The 22,397-nt window shown below is 43.9% G+C and overlaps 1 protein-coding gene across 1 annotated transcript; it reads left to right on the forward strand.

Annotated features, from left to right (window-relative positions):
* Positions 1-495: 495 nt before the first annotated feature.
* lypd6b (LY6/PLAUR domain containing 6B) lies at positions 496-17,688 on the forward strand (the record flags this gene model as incomplete). The annotated part of the gene is made up of 6 exons (XM_083638255.1): positions 496-604; positions 1,209-1,307; positions 1,973-2,103; positions 3,057-3,185; positions 15,229-15,259; positions 17,639-17,688. 6 exons carry the CDS (start codon positions 496-498, stop codon positions 17,686-17,688), a joined length of 549 nt encoding a protein of 182 aa, XP_083494381.1.
* Between the last annotated feature and the right edge of the window lie 4,709 nt (positions 17,689-22,397).

A 22,397-nucleotide genomic window follows, 5' to 3' on the forward strand; every position in this document is an offset into this window, starting at 1 on the left:
GAAGAAGAAGAGGATCATTATGCCAATAGAGCAGGCAAGGCCACACAGCAGCCGAGCTGCGTATGCGAGCTGCAGGGCCAGCTCCGCGAGCTGCAGGGCGGGCAAGTCTATGAATCGAGCGCGCGTAGCGCACAAGATGCCTAGTACAGTGAAAATGCTTGATTTGGGGTCAGTGTGTAGTCAGAGTTATCCTGAATACAACCATATCAGTAATTATCAGGATTTTCTTTTTCTTGCAACCCAAAATCAAAGAATAAAGTAATGTCCTTCACAATTTAGTGGGGTGTTTTAATTTAAAAAGGCTAAAACCTTTTGCGGGGGCGCCAACAATTCCTCTATGCAGGAAAAATCCTGTATGTATTGTGAAAACGAACTACTAAAAAAAGTAAATTCTTTCTTTCTTTCTTTCTTCTTCAAAAATGGTTGCCTTTGTCTGATTCCATTTACTGCTGTGTTTCAGGTTTCTTCATGATAGAGTGAGAGATGGCATTACCCATGGCACTGCCAATGACGGCCACAGTTCATCTCCTGGCTCTAGTCTCTATAAGTGACTTGGTGAAGACTGATCACATCAACTTCTACAACGTCAGACCACCAGTAGAGGGTACAACTGGCTTCCTTTGACACTTCAATATCACACTGCTCAATATTCAACTGTTCCATGACACCGTCTGGTAAAAGGAGTAACGATAGGCAACCGTGAAATCTCACAAATCAAAGTTTGTCAAAATGTTTAAAGTTTTTTGAAGAAAAGAGAAGATTCCCCCCACCCACACCCCATATTACACTATTTTAAATGTTGACGAATGCACTCAATAACAGTTTTAGGTCCAATTACCTCATTGGCAAACTAAGCTTGCTCAGGGCTTGCTCACCAACTTTCAGGGCAATTTCCTCTGAATGTTGCGTTTACGAGTATGAACATTCAAATAAGCATACCTTCTTGAACTATTTTCAGATTTCAATGTGTGACACATCATTTGAAAGCTTACAATCTGCACTTTAAAAAAACACACAAAAAACATGGCCTACCCAAAACACCAGTCCCTATCACATAATGTTCAACTACAACACAAGACCACCATCAATATAGTGTAGGGCAGGCCTAACCGCTGACATCCTCCTACAGCAGGATTTCTCTGACAGGTGCTGCCTGTATTTCATGAATGAGATTGAAGGCCATGAACTTATCTTCTCACCGCTTACAGCCACACCATTCCCCAACAGTTTGAAGTGCTTCACCTGTGATCAGGCACATGACAACTACAGCTGCAACCGCTGGGCAGAGGACAAGTGGTGCCCACAAAGTGAGTGCTTTCTCCAACCAAAACACACTCAATTTGTATGCTGATGTTTGAATTTTAACCTGTAAATTGGTAATTAATTCAGTATAGTGACTGCTATGCCAATAAAGTACTACTACTATATACTGTAGATTCCGATATACCAATACACATGATATAATAGCCATAATTCAGGGCGTACGAGCCAAATCTTTTAAAGCAGTGATTGTCAACCTTTTTCATAAAGGACCTCTAATTTAATATACATTTGGGCCATTGACCCCTATATGATGATGTTGACCCAATCTGAGAATATTTTTATGTTTAGATTTTGCCCAGAATTCCAAGAGTATCTTCTGTGTTGTAGACATAAAACAATTCAAATTCTAAATTCTCTAATAGTGTACTTCTGGTAAATCAAATAATACTGAAGTTTAACAATCAAATCTGCTGGGGACCCCCTGGAACTCCCTCGAGGCCCCCGGGTGGTCTGTAGACCACATGTTCAGAACCACTGTCTTAAAGGATACGTTTGGTGACTTTGGACCTACACATAATTTATCTTACATACCTGCAGTACTTTGGACCAGCAGAGAATCTGGAAGCTCCAGTCGCTATAGCCTCTTTCTGCTTTTTACTTTATATTATGAAAATCATATTACATGATTTGTTTGTTTCCCCTTGTCCAGGCACTCAGTTCTGTATGACAATCCACCACTTCACCAACCATGGCAAGACCAAGTTTGTAACTAAAAGATGTGCTGCTCGTGAAGACTGCTACATGGCAGGGTGTAGGCACCACAGGGACACCAGTCACACTGTAAGTCTACACGCAAAGCATACACAACTAGGGTTCGACTTACAGTATATGGGTTTTTGAAGGTTAACACCAATATTCTTGTATTGAAGCTGGCAATAAATAAGATTTTACACTGATATTCAGTATCTTTAAATTTTGCCTCCAAACAGCATAGACTATGTGTGATACGAAAACCCAGACTAAAGAAATTCTTGTAGGGCTGGCAGCACTTGAAATCATGGTGACCCACCCCATTTGTTCAATTGTAAGTTAAACTCGATTCTAGAGTTTACCCTACCATTGAACAGATGGGGTCTAGATTATAGTCTTTAACTTGCTATCTACCTCTTCACTAGTCCTTGTGGGACATGTCAGCGGGAGAAACGTGTTAAAACAAGTCTGGTAAATGACAACAACTCACTTAGGTACGTTTAGCTTATAGCTACCAGCCTTTATGCATGTTCCTCCGCTAGGTTTGTCCTTTGGGGTGTCCGTAGTCTAGCAGCTTTGCAGTGGTTTATCTTGCGGTTTCTGTCACCCTCTAGTGGAGAATTACGTATTGCAACTTCAAGAACTAATAAAAAAAAACATTACTGAACATTACACAATTTAAAAATGCGCAATATTTCAGGTTTTCCAGACTGCTTTATGTCAGCTGTGGTCATGAAGAATCTCCATCATATCAGGCCAATATCGGCAGCCCAATCTATCAGTCTAGTATGTTCACACCAAGAGGGAAAAGTAAGGAGTTTGACCCTGCACATTTTTCACCAAAGTTGAAAAATTTCAACTCAAGCAAATTAATATCGAATAATTTGTGCCGCCCGCAACGTCTGCTTGCATGTTTGCATTGACGTATGTAATCTCGCCGTGTGAATTTGCTAAATCGCGTTTAGTGTGTGAACGCACAAAAGACAACCAAACATCTATTCGCTTGGTTGGGTGACGAACCTCTCCTCCCCCCCCTCTTCTAGGTGTGCGTCTCTTGCTGCGAGAGTACCATCTGTAACATCGATGTCCCAACCAATCACACCAACGCAGTGTTTGAGAAGACAACAACGTACAGCTCAGCCCCACACCGGAGCACTCAGGCCTGGCTATCTGTACTAACTCTTGGCCTGAGCAGATTGCTTCTACTGTGACTCTGTGTTGCTGGAACATTCTTCTTGAGAGGTTGCTGTCTCAGTGCTGCAAATAACCCAAACTGAATGGAGCAACACTTCACACTGGCATGGCCGTCCGTCTTTCATCACTCCTGGTGCCGTGCTGGTGAAGGCGGCTGGCAGGCAGAGAAGATAAGGCCTGGCCCAGTAAGTGTTAAGACTGCTACTTAAGTGGGTCAGTCCAAGGCCCACTTACCAGTATGCTGGACCATTGAAGACTCTGCTACAATACCATGGTGCTGATGGATGGTTTGTATTGTAACATGTATCAGCAATACGTCCTCGAGGCCAAGATAGACCTTTCTTGTGTCTAAGACTTAAACACATTATTCATACAACCAAGGATCCAAGAAAATGGTGGTATGAAATGTGATGAGTGCTAATGGACCCCGGATGGAGGCTGTTATGATTTGGTCTTTTCATAGCAGACCAGCCATGGTTCCCAAAGCCCCAAAGCTATGTAGACTGAGGAACTGTTCATTATGGCAGAAGAAATGAGAGCACATTAAGCAAACAGAAGCTTGAAAACTCCTTTGAGTCAAGGAGCCTTTTTGTAAGAGAGACATGGCACTTAGATGTTATGGAACAACATATTGATATAAATGTCTTCTACAGTATGTTAATATTGTATTACACAGACAGAATTGTACAGTATTGCATTGTATTGCAACAGAATTGTATATTGCTTCAGTTCAGCCCGATCGCACGTAAAACAATATAGCCGTGGCCGGCCAAAATTCTGCTCACACACTCACACACGCACACACACACACGCGTGCGCGCGCGCGCACGCACGCACGCACGCACGCACGCACGCACACACACACACACACACACACACACACACACACACACACACACACACACACACACACACACACACACACAGACACTTCTCATTCTTATTATTATAAGATAAGATAAGATAGATAGATGCCTTATGATTTTATCCACTGAGTGTTGAGACAGTGTGTCTCCATTTGAGATTAAGTCTCACTTCTCACATGAAATGGGGGTGTAAAACACTGCTCACATTATGGGAACTACCTTAATCAATATCAAAGAATCATACTGAAATGAATCTTCAGTAATAATGAATAAATAACTCTACCCCAGAAAGTTTAATTCATGTCCATTGCCTGTGGAGGATCCTGTTTGTTTGTTTGTTTGTTTGTTTGTTTGTTTGTTTGTTTGTTTGTTTTTCAGGAAAAAATAGAGCAAGGCCTCATAGAGTTGAGGGTGGTCAAATCAATGGGCCATAGCTCGGGATAGGAAGGTCTAGAGTAGACTCTAGAGTCAGGATTGGTGGCGTGGCTAGGGGGATGTGGGTTGTGGGAGGGGCATGGTGAGGGAAGGGGGAGAGGCTAGGGATTCAAACTACATTTTCATGTAATCAGATCATGTAAACAATAGCCCTGTTCAGAATCGGTCCCTATGACAGAAATAGTGGACTATTTAGTGTGTCGCCATTTTTTTTATAGTGTCTGAATTCTCAACTGTTAATTTGATTCACTATTTAGTCCACTATAAAATACCCACAATGCACAGCAATGTCTTGCATCACATGAATACCCGGCGCATCTGGTGACACAATGCTCTCCAGGAAGAAAATCACTGTAGTGTCCAAAATTCATTTTGATCATTCCCCATATGTTCACGATATGATAAACGCTATATGGGGAATAGTGAGTGAGTGAGTGAGTGAATGATTCCGAACACGGCTAATGACTGTGTCACAATGAAGCGGAAGTCTTGCCGTGAACGTCCACTCTCTGGTTTCCCAGACTCTGGGTTCCTCAGATTGCTCTGACGCAAATCTGAGGATATTTTTATTGTTATGATTTTGTCCAGAATTCCATGACTACAATCAAACTATGATCATCATCATGGTCATTCTTCTACTTCTCTTCTACTTAAATAATGGTGAAGTTTAACAATTCATCAATTTGCTGGGCACCCACTGGAACCCCCTGGTGATCCTGGGACCCCAACTTTGAGACCCACTGGCCTAACAGGTGAGCTCTAATGGGAGTTCCCACTGTCGTCTTTATCCAGACTGTGTTTTGGACCTTGCGTGATAGATTAGTATGCCTAGTTGAGTTGGATGGACCCTCACGTCATCGACCATAACAAACCCGCATCACATCCAGTGAGAGTGGAGCCAGCAGCCAGCCCCTGCATGATGTGCAGAGATGGGAAAAACACACATTCTTTACTTAAGTGGAAGTACTTGTGTAAAAAAAGACTGGCAGTGGTAAAAGTAGAAGTACTGATTCAACTTGTTTACTCAAGTAAATTAAAAAAGTACAGGGTCTGAAATTGAATCAAGTATAAAAGTAAAAAGTATTTCTACCGGCTGTTTCTGTGCAAAGCTAACTGAAACACATGACACATTAATATAATTTGAAGACCATTCAACTGAAAAGATCCCTCCAAACATGTTTTAAGATGTATAAGACTATACTTTGATTAATAATTTGTGTGATATGGTTTTTTCACAAAAGATTACGAGCCTGTTTTGAAAATGTAAGAAGTAGTAGAAAGTCCAGATATTTGTGTTAAAATGTAGGGAGTAAAAGTAAAAATAACAAAAATATTTGTACTTTGTTACTTCCCATCTCTGATGGCGTGTATAGCAGCCTGGCCCTGCATGGCATGTGTCAGGGAGGTGTTGAAGGTGCTGTCAAAACAACAGGCGCTCCTCTCATGCTCCTGACCCTGAGGGAACATCAGTCACTTCTCTTCTATCAGATCAAATGTTGGGGAAATGCTGGTTAGCGTGCTGTGCCATTCTAGATAATATAGGACATGAAAGTATAGGGTTGTGTGTCTCTATAAATGGCAGTGGTTCTCAACGTGGGGTCCGCAGACCACCAGGGGTCCTTGAGGGATTTCAAGGGAATTGGATCGAGTTGCAGCCCAAGGCATTTCAAATCCCAAAGAATAGTCTGAACTAATTCTGTAACACAAGACAATTTGCACGTCAATGGGCTTGATACCATTTCACTGTAAGAACATTTCCTTGAGAGCGTTTCTGAGTTAGAAGGCATTGCTTGCCATATTGTCCTGATGTGTTGACACGGCAACAGCCAATCAGGGATGAACATTTCACAAGGTCAGAGTTCACTGTGCTAATTGGCTGCACTGTTTCAGAGATAGATACCAACATTTGGTTTGTAAAAGGGGATCTTAGTCCTTCAAATGTGGTTAAGCCTCAACTTCAAAGGAAGGCCAGGAAACCCAGGACAGGAATTCCAATCAAAAAGAAAAGGTCTGGTTGGTTTCAAGCAAGTAGATTAACAGCGTAACAGTATCAAAGCAAACTGTGTTGAATCAATCTGTCCATAAGTGGAGAACATACATAAGATGTGTATGCTCTTATCTCTTTTGTCAACTACAAGATGTTCATGGTCCAGAAATACACAGTGTTATAATGAAGCTTGACCAGTGGCATACTAATGTCCCTCTTCTCTTTATGTATTATTAATAGTAATGGTGGAAGACAGTGCTCTTTCAACCTAATGTGGTTTCCAATCCACGCCCCTCTCATTAAAGTTTGATTGGAGTAGTGAAGAATTATTCTTCATACTCCAATCAAATGGACCCATACAGTATGCTTCAAGAATATGGGTCCATCAAAAATACAGAAAGCGCAGTCCCGTTTCCACGATACTAAACAGCAGCTTGATACGAAATGCTATAGAAGTGATATATTACAAGCTGGATGAATATCTGGCTTTCTGTATAGTCATATAGTTTTTGTATAGTCATTAATTTGGGCAGTGGTGGCCTAAAGCAGAGGTTCTCAAATGTTTTTCAGCCAAGGACCCCTTACAAGATAAAAAATATACTGGGGACCCCCTCATTCTGATTTGTGATTTTGGGCTAAGCTTGTTTCCACGGTAACGTGCTTGACTTTTAAATTGATAGGTTTGTTAGATTTGAATGTAATCCATGAACCATTTTAGATTTAAAGCATACAATATTTTCATTGAACTATGAAGCTTCTGCAAAAAAAAAGGTTTTTATTTTTATTTTCCTCAAAACTTTTCGCAGACCCCCTGGCAAAGTGCCACGGACCCCTGGGGGTCCCCAGACCCCCATTTGAGAACCACTGGCCTAAAGGTTAGAGGCGAGCTTGTCACCGGAAGGTCGTCGGTTCAATCCCCCGGTGGACCGGCAGGATAAATCTGGGTGGGGAAAGTGAAAACGAAAATGCAAAGCTTGCCCCTCCCTCATTACCGCCACTGAGGTGCCCTTGAGCAAGGCCCTTAACCCCAACCGCATCCAGTGGAGCTAGCTGCTCAGTGGCCAGCAGATCAGACGGTGGTTGTCCTGGTCAGCTTCCAGGTGTGAATGTGAACAGGGCACGACTGAAAAAGAGAGCAGTGCTCTCCATGAGACTCCCCCTGTGTAAAAATGAAGGTTAAAAAAATCCCAGTAGTAGTAATTTAGTATAGTATAGTAGTAGTATATTTGGCTTGGTGGTACATTTGGCTTGGTGTGAACATGTGTGGATACTCGGTATCGGGTACACTTTAGTATGTGCAGGCAGCATGAACTTACATGTTGGCACTCGGCATCAGTCAGACCGACAGGAAGCATGTTTGTTCAAGTTTTACAGGTCTTCTCCGCTGTCACCAGTCTCCTGCAGGTGTGCATGCATGGTGTCTGGTTTAGTCATCAGCACTCACTTTGATCTCCAGGCTCACACACAAGCGACTCAGAGACCCAGAGAGATCCCGTAGACCCAGAGGGATCAAGACAAGAGAAAGTCATAGAGATCCAGAGAGATCTATAATGATCTAGAGATATAATAAAAACCCAGACAGAGATCCAGAGAGATCTATAAAGTTCTAGAGATATAATAAAACCCAGACCGAGAGATCCAGAGAGATCTAGAGACATCCTGAAGGAACCCAGAGAGATCCAGGAAGACACAAAGAGATCAGCGAGAGCCAGAGAAATCCAGAAAGATCTAGATTCTAGACCAATCCAATGAAAGAGATCCAGGGAGTTCAAGAGACATCCTGAAGGAACCCAGAGAGATCCAAAGAAACAAAGAGACACTTGGAAAGAGCCATACACACCCAGAGAAAAAGACAAATCCAGATGGATGGTTTCCCTTGGAACAATTTTCCGGCCTGTGATCTGCTACACAACCGCCATACTGTCACAGCAGGCTACTTCTGTGGTGGTGAAAAGCCTGCTGGGATCTCACATCTCCAGTTCTCCTGGGTTAGTGGTAATGCTGCATTCACGTGCTCCTCGGAAGCTCCTGCTTACCAGTTGTGAAGTGGTAATTACAACATGACAGCATTCAAGTGCTCCTGGTCGGAAAGAGCAACAAACATGGATGCCAGAAGTAAGGTTGTTTTCTCGTGGCTGCTGTTTTCTTACCAAAAGCAAGTAGTGGGTCTTTATGGTAGCTACATCGGCCATAATGTGCAACTACTAAAAATAAATGATAGCTACTACAGTATGAACAGAATAACGATATACAGTATTCACTTTTTACAGTCAACTGGTGACACGGACTCCCCTTTCCGCCATTGTTGTAGTCCCGAAACCTCACACGTCACAAGTCGGAAACACGGGTATCATCAAAATTTCCCAAATTCCCACTCGTAAATATTACATTTGAGGGCCGTTCATGTGCTCGCAACTCTTAAATACGATATATCCGAGGAGCACATGAGTCTTTACATTTCCATCAGTAAGTAATGAAACTAACAGGGTTACTGGGCTGTCCCCTTTGAATACCCTTTTCTTTTCTTTTTTACATCAAAATTACACTAATACACTCTTTTTTGTTTTTGTTTTTAACACAGGTTTACAGCGTGTGGTAAATGCCATTGCCACATTCACATGGGCTCCTAACATGTTACAGCTGCTCCCCCGGAGCGGGAGTTTCAGCGGATGAACTCACTGTGGCTGCAGGCGACCTGGACACTAACCAGTAGATTGACCTGACTAGGGCTGGGGTGCGTGACCTATCAAATAAACACAGGTGCAAGCAAAACACTAATGAGGGTTTCCAAATTCCAATCATGGAAGTTTGAAACCCTCATTAGTGGTTTGCTTGCTCCTATGTTTACCCTGCCTTTTCGACACAAAATGGCCCACGTGAGAACGAAGGGTCTATAACGTTTCCAGCAGGTGTGTTGTTTATTTATTTATCACTTGCCGTTCGCAGCTAATCCGATAAACAGCCGTCTAGGTTGCAGACAGAGCCATTGAAACTGTATCACTAAACGGCTTGGTAACTTTTAGACTGAAGAAAAAGGTAGTTTGTGGATATCATTATTTAAAAGCGGCTAAAGATACTTTTGTCAACTTAATTTCTTAATTCTTAGACATGGCAGACAGAGACAGGCAGACTGGGAATGCAGTCCTCATCTCACAGACAAATAGTTGATTGAAAAATGGGATGGGGAGTGTTGAAGGATAAAGAATGAGCTGCCATCAGTATTCCTGACTTGCAGATGGTCCAAGGCCAGTGGGTCCATCTCTCTTATAACGTCTGCAAAAAACCTGATAGGGCGGAAAGCACATTTTCCTAAGAACAGTTGCTGATAGATCAACTGTTCCCTCCAGCAGATTTATCTTCATTTTACGTGACTACAGCCCACCTTCACTGTCTATCTGGGTCTGGGTGTGTGTGTGTGTTAGTGTTATGAAGTGGCAAAAAACAACTATCTTGAAACTTGAATAGAGCTCAACAGTGAGTGCCCACTTTTCCACAGCTCCCGTTCCATCAGAGAATTCCTCATTTATTTTCTCCATAGATGTTTTGAAAAATCCATATATAAAGAGTTTTAAGCCTGGAACCAACCAGCCAGCTACTGAATCGTGAGTGACCATACAACATTTTACTCTGAGCCAAAACAAAAAATAAAAAGCATGTGTGTGTGTGTGTGTGTGTGTGTGTGTGTGTGTGTGTGGTGTGTGTGTGTGTGTGTGTGTGTGTGTGTGCGTGCGTGCGTGCGTGTGTGTGTGTGTGCTGGGGGGGATGGGGGGGGGGTATATTTTTATTTCGTTCATTTTTTGTTTCAGCTCCAAGTGAGATGTTTCATGGTCACTCATGATTCAGTAGCTGGCTGGTTGGCTTGGATCCAGATTTAAAACTCAACTTTTTCAAAACATCTATGGAGAAAACAAATGGGGAATTCTCTAATGGAACAGGACAGGAGCTGTAGAAAAGTTGGCGGTCACTGTTGAGCTCGAGTTCTCAATCTGAACCACTGCTGTAGAGTAGCTTTATGCTACCCCTAGGCTCCGAAATGTATTCTCAAAGGGACAGCTCACCCTAAAGTCCAAAATACATATTTCCCTCTCACCTGTAGTGCTATTTATCCATCTACCTGTAGATCATTTTGTGTTAGTTGCCTGAGTTTTGGAGATATCGGCCGTAGAGATTTCTGTCCTCTCTCGAATACAATGGAACTGGATGACACTCACTTGTAATGCTCAAAGCACCAAAAAATATATTTGAAAAACTCAACAGCAATATCTCCAGAAATCATGACCCGGTTACTCAAGATAATCCACAGACTTTGTTGTGAGCGGTTTGGAACTACAGTATTTTCTTTTGGCTGAACTACACCCACTAGCTGCTAGCTAGTAAAATGTACCTACCGTAAATTCCGGACTATAAGCCGCACCTTTTTTCCCGTTTTTTGGCCTTTTTTGGCCCCTGCGGCTTATATAACGGTGCGGCTTATCTATGGATTTTTTCCAAAAAAAAAAAAAAAAAAAAAAAAAAATCTCTCTTTTTTAGCACTCTTTCTAACTATAAATCCACTTCTGTTTTAATTTCCTCTCTTGCCCTCTTTTCACCACACTGTATGACACTGTATGACACTGTGTGCACTGTAAATAACAACACAGGTGGTGTTGTGTTATGTTGTTTTGTTGAAATGTTAATAAATGGGAGCTTCCTCAAACAGCCATCTCTTTCCCGACAATCCCCTCTGTGCATGAACCCTTACATATGGTAATTAAACATTAAAACACAATAAAAAAAAAAAAATAAAAAATACCATTAAAACACCCGCGGCTTATAGTCTGGTGCGGCTTATATAAGAAAAAAATAGTCAACTTTGCAGGTGCGGCTTATACACCGGTGCGGCTTATAGTCCGGAATTTACGGTACATGAAACTGCAGCAGCTATCGTGAAGTTTAACAATTCATCAATTTGCTGGGGAGTGGGGACCCCCTGGAAGCCCCTCAAGGACGCCTCGGTGGTCCCTGGACCCCAGGTTGAGAACCACTGTTCTACAGCATAAAATATCACACGATTCATTAGACGGCATTCTTGACTCTCTGTTGTCTATTTAAATTGTATTGTCTGTAGACTATCCTTTCATATGATGTATCGATATGGTTCAATTGGCATCAAAATTACTTATCACCCAAGTGAATCGGAATTATGTCTCCTTCCATCTTCCGTCTGCGTCTGCTCTGTCATGTCTCGGCACGTCTTTGATGTACCCAGCTCTGACCCCCCCTGTTGAGACCAAAGGGTGGCATGACCCTCCTATACTGATCCCGGTCAGCAGACAGGTGGCTCGTACCATTCACAGTCCGGAGGCAGGGGTTTGTTTTGACCTCCTCGGCTCTTCATCTTGTTTGTTCTCCCAAGATGTGACTGAAGTCTGGGAAGGTCTCACTGTGAGTAGTGACAGTTCACTTTCTCCAGATGACTTTTGTTTATGTCTTATTATATTCTACAAAGACAGGGAAATTGAGAGCTAGGTGAGACAAAGGTTGTAAGCAAAGATTTGTGTAAGTACGTTTGGCTTTCTGATGCCATGCACATATACTGTAGTCATATCAAATTGACAGTGAATACAAATTGCAAACATGGGGAAACTATTACAAGGAAAGTTACTATTACAAGTAATGTGCAAATGTATTACATTATTATTAGTATTATTATTATTATTATTTATACCTTATAAGTAATTATGAAGTTATGAAGTTATAAATTATGAAGCACACTTCACTTCACTTCATATGAACATATGCCTTAAATCAATCTTTATGGAGAGGAGTGTGCAGCCTTCATAATAACGTATGACTGACTTTGTTTGGACTGTTGGTTTGCATCTTTTGATGGCTCTGCTGCTCTGTACTGCTGAACTTGGAAAATACCTTCTACGGCAAAGTCAAGTGTCAACCACCCTTCATAGTAGTTGTTCTCTTCAAATGGGAAGGATGAGCTCATGTGTCCTCTGTTCTGATAATGGCTGTAATGTCTATACTGAAGACATCCAGAAAATGTCTTTAAGTGGAGGTTTGGACCTGAGTCTGTATGACTGGAGTGTTGATGTCCACCGCCATGTGAATGGGCCTCTGTATGCGCTCCAGTCCTCCTCACTATCCCCATTGTCTCCTTTGATTGACAGGAAGGCCGCTGATAAAGCAAATGACCATGGTACCCTACACTACAGCCCTCCAAGAAGAGCAGCAGCTATATTACTTCACCATATTTGGATTGAGAAAGAACTCAAGAACGCACTTGTGTGGCCTAAGCTAGAAGATGAATATGCCGAATACGCTGTAAATATTGCTTGGAAGTCGTTGAATAAAATTAGCGTTTTCATGGTCTAAAACTGAAATATTCAAGTGGTTATCATCGTAATCAAGTTAAAAGGAAAACTTCCCTCAGATCCTCTGGTAATTTAATATCTTGGTACACCCACTTGGCACATACCATCCACTTCACTTAGTGATGTCCTACATTTTCCTGAATGACAGCCAGAGAATTGTGAGCTTGTTGCTTTCACTCAAAGGTGGGTGTATGGGCATATAAATATAGCTAGCTAGCCAACTAGCTAATGAACACTGGCGCCAACCCAATCGCCAGAATAAATTGCTGGTATTTTACATGTCTCAAAACGAGGGATATGCACGATCTAATCAACGTAACAAATACATTTCTCAATTCTTTTAATTTTTTTTCTAATTCTAAAATGAATACTTTGTTTGTTTGTTTGTTTGTTTGTTTGTGGCTGCTGCTCAGACTACATAAGCAATTTTAAGACTCACTTTAGGCTCATTGTCTTTATTTTTTGACATTTTATAGACTAAATGAAACGAACAATACCTAGTCACTGTCACACATTTGTATGCAGCAGTGAGTTTTGGTTCTATTTTAGGCAGGTTATAGCTCCTCCTCACACGATCTCCTCCTCTCCACTCCCTGAGCTCACTATCTCTCTTCTCCCTCCTCTCCACTCCCTGAGCACCCTATCTCTCTTCTCCCTCCTCTCCACTCTCTGAGTGAGCTCTCTATCTCTCTTCTCCCTCCTCTCCACTCTCTGAGTGAGCTCCCTATCTCTCTTCTCCCTCCTCTCCACTCCCTGAGCTCCCTATCTCTCTTCTCCCTCCTCTCCACTCCCTGAGCTCCCTATCTCTCTTCTCCCTCCTCTCCACTCCCTGAGCACCCTATCTCTCTTCTCCCTCCTCTCCACTCCCTGAGCTCCCCCTCTATCTCTCTTCTCCCTCCTCTCCACTCCCTGAGCTCCCTATCTCTCTTCTCGCTCCTCTCCACTCCCTGAGCTCCCTCCCTATCTCTCTTCTCCCTCCTCTCTACTCCCTGAGCTCCCTATCTCTCTTCTCCCTCCTCTCCACTCCCTGAGCTCTCTATCTCTCTTCTCCCTCCTCTCCACTCCCTGAGCTCCCCCTCTATCTCTCTTCTCCCTCTCCACTCCCTGAGCTCCCTACCTCTCTTCTTGCTCCTCTCCACTCCCTGAGCTCCCTCCCTATCTCTCTTCTCCCTCCTCTCCACTCCCTGAGCTCTCTATCTCTCTTCTCCCTCCTCTGCACTCCCGGAGCTCCCTATCTCTCTTCTCCCTCCTCTCCACTCCCTGAGCTCTCTATCTCTCTTCTCCCTCCTCTCCACTCCCTGAGCTCCCCCTCTATCTCTCTTCTCCCTCCTCTCCACTCCCTGAGCTCTCTATCTCTCTTCTCCCTCCTCTCCACTCCCTGAGCTCCCCCTCTATCTCTCTTCTCGCTCCTCTCCACTCCCTGAGCTCCCTATCTCTCTTCTCCCTCCTCTCCACTCCCTGAGCTCTCTATCTCTCTTCTCCCTCTTCTCCACTCCCTGAGCTCTCTATCTCTCTTCTCCCTCCTCTCCACTCCCTGAGCTCCCCCTCTATCTCTCTTCTCCCTCCTCTCCACTCCCTGAGCTCCCCCTCTATCTCTCTTCTCGCTCCTCTCCACTCCCTGAGCTCCCTCCCTATCTCTCCTCTCCCTCCTCTCTACTCCCTGAGCTCCCTATCTCTCTTCTCCCTCCTCTTTACTCCCTGAGCTCTCTATCTCTCTTCTCCCTCCTCTCCACTCCCTGAGCTCCCCCTCTATCTCTCTTCTCCCTCCTCTCCACTCCCTGAGCTCCCTACCTCTCTTCTCCCTCCTCTCCACTCCCTGAGCTCCCTATCTCTCTTCTCCCTCCTCTCCACTCCCTGAGCTCCCTATCTCTCTTCTCCCTCCTCTCCACTCCCTGAGCTCCCCCTCTATCTCTCTTCTCCCTCCTCTCCACTCCCTGAGCTCCCTATCTCTCTTCTCCCTCCTCTCCACTCCCTGAGCTCTCTATCTCTCTTCACCCTCCTCTCCACTCCCTGAGTGAGCTCCCTATCTCTCTTCTCCCTCTTTCATCCTCAAGTGAAGTCGTCCTTATCTGGAGGCCAAACAGGCCGGCTGGGGCCCTGCGACATCCTCACTCCACCATTAGGTGCTACCTGATCCCCTTCACCAACGAGGTTGTAATTATGGGAAATGGCTGTTTTTAGATCTTAACTTCAAGTGCGATCCAGTCATGCTTGAAATCTGTACATAGATCCCATGATCCAGTATGAAAGTGAACCAGCACAGAAGCAGAAAAACAACTTTTCAGCGTGAAATTATCTTTTGGTTAGTTGCATACATGCATTGCATGAATACATCCTTTATAACAGTGGTTCTCAATGTGGGGTCCAGGGACCACCAGGCGCCCTTGAGAGCTTCCAGGGTACCAGCAAATTGATGAATTGGTCGACTTAAGTTTTTTTTTTTTTCATTTACACAAAGTTAATGTAATTAGAGAATGTAGAACAATGACAGTTTTGATCATGGCTTTGCTGTTATCTCTATGTAATTGTCATGGAATTCTGGACAAAATCATATCTAACATGCAAATTCTCAGATTTGGGTCCAATAGACAAAATCTCATGAAATGAGAGACTGTGGCCTTAATGTGTGGACTAGGAGTACTTGATATGACAAAGTTTGAGTCACTGCTTTGTGATAACATGCATTGTGAAGCACCCCACCTGAACCTATCAAATAAAATATGCATAATCTTAAACACATTACTTCTCGAATATGCTGTGCAGATAGAAGGCATTCACAAGAAAACATCCCCCCTGCTCTCACGGCCATCTATCTCTCAACGCTCCCACAAAATAACATGACTTTTACATTCAAGCAGTTCCGTTCTTCTCTCTTCGGTCTTATCTCCCCCTCGACACAAATCACATCCAAATTCCCAGGGAGGTGCGTTCTTTTTGAAGTGTGTCTTCAGGCTCTGTGTTTTATCTGATTTATTTATTCATCAAGGCATGCTGCGTGCCCTCCCTTTAATATGGCTGAAACTGTTTAAAGATAAATTAACAGGCACAAAGTCACACCTCCAGCATGTTGCCAGTGGTAAACGCTTTTCTTTTTTGTTTGAACATTTTTACTGAGAATGGCGAATATCCGTATATTACAATATTATTACAAATTAAACGCTTTTCTGATGTTAAGATGCTATGAGGTTCTGGATTCGATTCTATTCTATTCTATACACTTCAACACGTTCTAGAAGGTCCCCTGCAAAATGGAAAACAGTTTCACACACTAGAAATAAGCACAACATTTCTAAATATGACACTTCACTCGATTTCTTATTTCGTAATGTTATATTCTTCAAAAGCTGAGTTATCATTCATACATTGCAACTATGCTATAGTTTTCTTTTGCGGTTTTCTAAGCCAAATGTTGTAGTTGGGTAAAGGGGGATACTTGGATTCAGAAATCAGGGAAAGGGGGTACTGAAGCCAAAAAAGTTTGAGAACCACTGCCCGAGGCTATTTATACGGTCTATGGGTGGAGCCGCCCACCGGGACGGTCCCAGCCCGAGAGGACCCTCCCACCAGGGGAGGGAGGGAGGGAGGCGCACGCACGGCACTCCACTGCATCCTCCACAGCACAACACAGCCAGAGCACAACACAGCCAGCCCGCGCTGTGTCACTGAACAATCCGCTGACAGAGGCCAGCCGCTGATGGGACAGCAAGCTGGGGGGGACAGACAGGAGAGGGGACACTGTGTTTAGGCTGGCTGCTGGACTAATCTTTACAGCCGAGGGACAGACAGAGAGGGGACGCTGTGTTTAGGCAGGCTGGTGGTGGACTAACCTTATTCCTCAAGACTTTGTGACCTGAGACAGCTGCTGCTGCACCATCTCTGTTCAAGTAAGTGCTTTTCTCTGCGCCGCTGACACAACAACACGCACAGCCACATCAACAGAACAGTCCCAACACAGGGGCGGCGCTGTCTGCCAAACAGGCATTGGAGCTTGTGGAAATATCAGGGTGCTATTTCATACAGTAGTAGACTGTTTGCTTTAGTAGGCTAGTAGAAAACGCTTCCTGGTGACATTTGGAAAGCTGTGTGTAATGTGATAGCAAGTCTATTCTGTGGCGCGCACTGCGCGCACCTTGTGTGGATTTCCTCCAAAAAGGCTGCTCTTTGCTTGACCCAATTTGACCCCCCCCCCCATTTCAGCTCCATAAAAATAAATAAATGAATGAATGAATAAATAAATAAATAAATAAATAAATACATACATAAATACACAAATAAATTAAATCAATAAATAAATAAATACATAAATAACCCATACGAATAAAGACAATATTTGACAAAATCACTGAAGACATTTTTTTTTCTAAGTAAAAAAAAGTTACACATATTAAGACGGCGGTGGGCTATTTGAACTGCATTATGCATATGACAAAATATATTTTCGTCTCAATATGAATAAATAAGACCACAGACAAAGAAGGGATCTCCTGTTGTGAATAATGGTCATTAATTACTCATTTATTTGTGTCAGGTCTCTTGATTTTTCTGACACAATTATTATTGTTTTTATTTAAAAAATGTCTCTACTGTAATAAAACGTAATGAGATCTAAGAGGACTAAGCAGTGTTGGTCTACATCTGGATCACAGCCCCTGTCACATCTCCTGTTAGCGGTTAGCATGTCCCTCAGTATGCCATGCATGCAGGTTGAGTTTCACACATGTGGACAGTGTTACAGGCCCTGATCCCCAGTGGAAACACAACATGGTGTGCTGGCTCAGGCAGTGAGTGTGAGGAGCAGGTGCTTCGTTCGTTCCGCCTCAACACATAGCAGACAAGATGAGATGTTTTTGGGGATGGGTGCAGCTAGAAAGGGGCACCCCCCCCCCCCCCCCACACCCGCGCCCCACCCCCATCTGCAGGCTTTGTTCCAGTGGCACGCTGTTGCTATGTGGATTTTTAGTGCATCTGTTAGGGAGTGGTTGCTTCATAGTTGCCAGAGGTTGCTCCGATCAGGGGCACAGACTCGCCCCCCGGGCTCCTGCTCTCCTGCTCCCTGGCATGGAGCTCCTCTCCACTGGGGGAGGCGTGATCTGCAGAGCCCTCTCCACTGAGGGAGGCGTGATCTGCAGAGCCCTTGTCACCTATACACACAGAAAACAATACATAAAGTCAAACTGAAACCGCAAAATTGTTCTTCGGAGTGATGCCACAGAAAAACCATTTCTGATTCCACAAAGAAGAACCTTTCAAGAACATTTGAATACCCATAGAACCTGGATCTTTGGAATATGAATATTCGTAGTTCTTATTAGATGGTGGGCGATGGCATAAATGTGGAAAACAACCAAACCCCTCCATATTGAGGGTAAATGAGACTATACAAGAGCAGCGAAACAAACACAATGTGGGTGTCAAAGGAGTGCACGCAGGTTCTTTGTGGAACCACAAACTGTTCTTCTATGGCATCACTCTGAAGAACCATCTTCGGATCCAGTTTGCACCTTTATTTTTGTGCGTGTAGGCTCAGATCCCACACCAGTTTGTATTCATCAGTTACGTGCATGGACTGGACCATAGACATGATGGTCTGAGCTCTGCTGGGGACCACAGGATGGACTGGACTATTAGATAAGATGGTCTCAGCTCTCCTGGTGACCACAGGATGGACTGGACCATAGACATGATGTGCTGAGCTCTGCTGGTGACCACAGGATGGACTGGACTATAGACATGATGGTCTGAGCTCTGCTGGGGACCACAGGATGGACTGGACTATAGACATGATGTGCTGAGCTCTGCTGGTGACCACAGGATGGACTGGACCATAGACATGATGGTCTGAGCTCTGCTGGGGACCACAGGATGGACTGGACTATAGACATGATGGTCTCAGCTCTGCTGGTGACCACAGGATGGACTGGACTATAGACATGATGGTCTCAGCTCTGCTGGTGACCACAGGATGGACTGGACTATAGACATGATGGTCTCAGCTCTGCTGGTGACCACAGGATGGACTGGACTATAGACATGATGGTCTCAGCTCTGCTGGTGACCACAGGATGGACTGGACTATAGACATGATGGTCTCAGCTCTGCTGGTGACCACAGGATGGACTGGACCATAGACATGATGGTGTGAGCTCTGCTGGTGACCACAGGATGGACTGGACTATAGACATGATGGTCTCAGCTCTGCTGGTGACCACAGGATGGACTGGACTATAGACATGATGGTGTGAGCTCTGCTGGTGACCACAGGATGGACTGGACTATAGACATGATGGTCTCAGCTCTGCTGGTGACCACAGGATGGACTGGACTATAGACATGATGGTGTGAGCTCTGCTGGTGACCACAGGATGGACTGGACTATAGACATGATGGTCTCAGCTCTGCTGGTGACCACAGGATGGACTGGACTATAGACATGATGGTCTCAGCTCTGCTGGTGACCACAGGATGGACTGGACCATAGACATGATGGTCTGAGCTCTGCTGGGGACCACAGGATGGACTGGACTATAGACATGATGGTCTCAGCTCTGCTGGTGACCACAGGATGGACTGGACCATAGACATGATGGTCTGAGCTCTGCTGGTGACCACAGGATGGACTGGACCATAGACATGATGGTCTCAGCTCTGCTGGTGACCACAGGATGGACTGGACCATAGACATGATGGTCTCAGCTCTGCTGGTGACCACAGGATGGACTGGACTATAGACATGATGGTGTGAGCTCTGCTGGTGACCACAGGATGGACTGGACTATAGACATGATGGTGTGAGCTCTGCTGGTGACCACAGGATGGACTGGACTATAGACATGATGGCTCAGCTCTGCTGGTGACCACAGGCTCTGTCTGTTACTGAGACTTAACGCCCAAACAGCACGACATGGCACCCGTGCAGCATTGGTCTGAATGTGTTTGTGTGTGTGTGTGCACATGCGTGTGTGTGTGAGAGAGAGAGAGAGAGTGCGTGTGTGTGATAAGCTCAATAGACAGATGGAAACATGAAGAAGGCTATTGCCGTGCCATGGAAATCCCCCACAGCTGACCTCACTTGTGAACTGCTGTGTGTGTGTGTGTGTGTGTGTGTGTGCGTGCGTGCGTGCATGTGTGTTTTTGCGTGTGTGTGTGTGCGTGCTTGCATGTGTGTGTGTGCGTGCGTGCGTGTGTGTGTGCATGCATGTGTGTGTGTGCATGCATGTGTGTGTGTGTCTGTATGTGTGTGACCTCACTTGTGAACTGCTCTCTGTGATTTGAATAGAAGAATAAGTGGCTTTAATTGGCTGTGAAGCCCATCTGTAGTCTGGCCTAATATTGATAATCACATGTTGGACTTTGCCCCTTTGTGTCCCGGGCGCCATCAGCATAACAATAGCAAAAGAAGAGAAATGAGTCTGGAGATGATGAGAGAAGAAAAGGGTGCGGTGGTAAACGTTGTCTACGCGTGGCACAGACAGCCAGTAGGTAGTCTCACGTGGTCAGAGACCCAACGTTGTACGTCAGCTAGCTTCCAGCGACGGAGGGTCTGAATCACAAGGCAACTTTCCGGGAGACTTCCGGCAAAATCCTTCAAGATGTTGTGGGAAAAATCTGATTGGCTGGGCTGTGACGGAAGTTGCGTGTTTTCACCCGGGGTCTATTTAGCTCGATGCATGCCACAGTAATATCATGGACGCATTCTGAATGCCCCGCCCACGAGGTCTGTGGTTGGTCAATTCATGTCTGTCACGCATCCTTTTTTTTTTTCTTCAAGGGCAGGCGCTAACCACTTCTCAGAGTTGTGTTCCAGACCTAGATACATACGGCTGGCTACTGCGAGACTACCAGTGGGTCCCCTGGCCAGGCCCATGCCAGCAGGCCTGGAACCAAGTCATTTTAGGTCGAGGCCACTTTGGTCTTTTATTGAGACATTTTATTTTATTTATCATAATTATCATAATAATAATAATTATTATTATTATTAATAAGACATTTCATTTTATATTATTATTATTTATTTTATTGAGACATTTTATTTTATTTATCATAATTATCATAATAATAATAATAATAATTATTATTATTAATAAGACAATAAGAAAATTTAGGGCACCAAGGACAAAACCTATACCAACCAACCAATAATAAAATATATTAATATTCTAATAGATAAATTAAGTCCTGCAGTGTAATCAGTGTTGGGAGTTTTTTTTTTTAAACCTATTCCACTACAGATTACTGAATACATGCCCTAAAATGTCATTTGTAACATATTCCACTGGCAGGGGTTCCCAAACTTTTCAGACCAAGTACCACTATGTACCAAATAAAATTTTCCGGGGACCACTTCCACTGCGGAAAGTACAAGCGATTTTTTTTCAGATAAAATAAAATTTGCTGATTAACCATGCAATAGTATCAGAAAGGCTAAATAACAACATAAGGCTACTGGTTCAAAATGAACTCATACACGGCAGGCACACGCGCACACACGCACATGCACACGCACACACACACACACACACACACACACACAAATATGAACATTTTGGCCAATACAATAACTGACATTAACGTAATATGGCCGATATCCAATATTTACCAATGTCGATATCTGTATAAAAACAAGTTAAATTAATTGATTGAAGTTCCTATGATAATCACATTTTGTACATACTGAATGTCTTTCTTTATTTCCAAAACATTTGGAAAAGCCCATAAATCGTAGAATTACCACATTGCTTCCTCTCAATACAGTGTGATTATTTTGGCCAATACCGATAACCCATAACATTGCTGTTATTTCGCTCATCATACCGATTACCGATATATGAAAAAATGACAAACTGGCCAATACAATGTGATTGCCGATATATCCCTAATTTGTTTTTCTTTCTTGTGCGTTGAAAATCCTCTTAGTTGTCTATTCATGAATTCATCATACAGTATCATTTTGTACAGCTATTTTAAGACACGCTCTCCTCTAAAGCTGAATTAAAGTGGTATTAGCCCTGTATGTTGATGGATCCCTGCGGTGTGATGGAGGAGGTGTGCAGCTGGGAGCGAGCGGACTGAGAAATGATCTGTCGCCTGTGAGAAGAAAAGTCCATTCCCCTTCATTAGCTCCAGACACGTTCCATTATGTGAATGAGAGCTCCCCCAGCTGTGACTGCCTGTGGCTGCAGGACCGGACACATCCAGGTGTGTCTCAAAGAGCAAGGACAAGGATGCATGCAGGCATAGGGGCCATTATCCTCAGGCACAGGGGAGCGAGGGGGGAGGATGGGGTAACTTGCATGATGATGGTGTGAGCATGAAAGGAATACAGTTAGAAAGAAATATTAAAGGGATAGTTGTGATTTTTTTTTATGTTGGGTTGTATGAGGTATTTGCCGACAGTCAGTGTACTACATGCAGTAGAATGCAGCCGGCGCGGTCTCAGTTAGGAAGAATGGAGACCGGCCGCATCAGGTAAGTAGAGCTGTCTGCTGAGTGCGACCAGGGACACAAGCAAAAACATAAAAAAAAAAAAAAAAAAAAACA

This window comes from Poromitra crassiceps (genome assembly GCF_964638095.1).
Source record: "Poromitra crassiceps genome assembly, chromosome: 6".
Lineage (NCBI taxonomy): Eukaryota > Metazoa > Chordata > Actinopteri > Beryciformes > Melamphaidae > Poromitra > Poromitra crassiceps.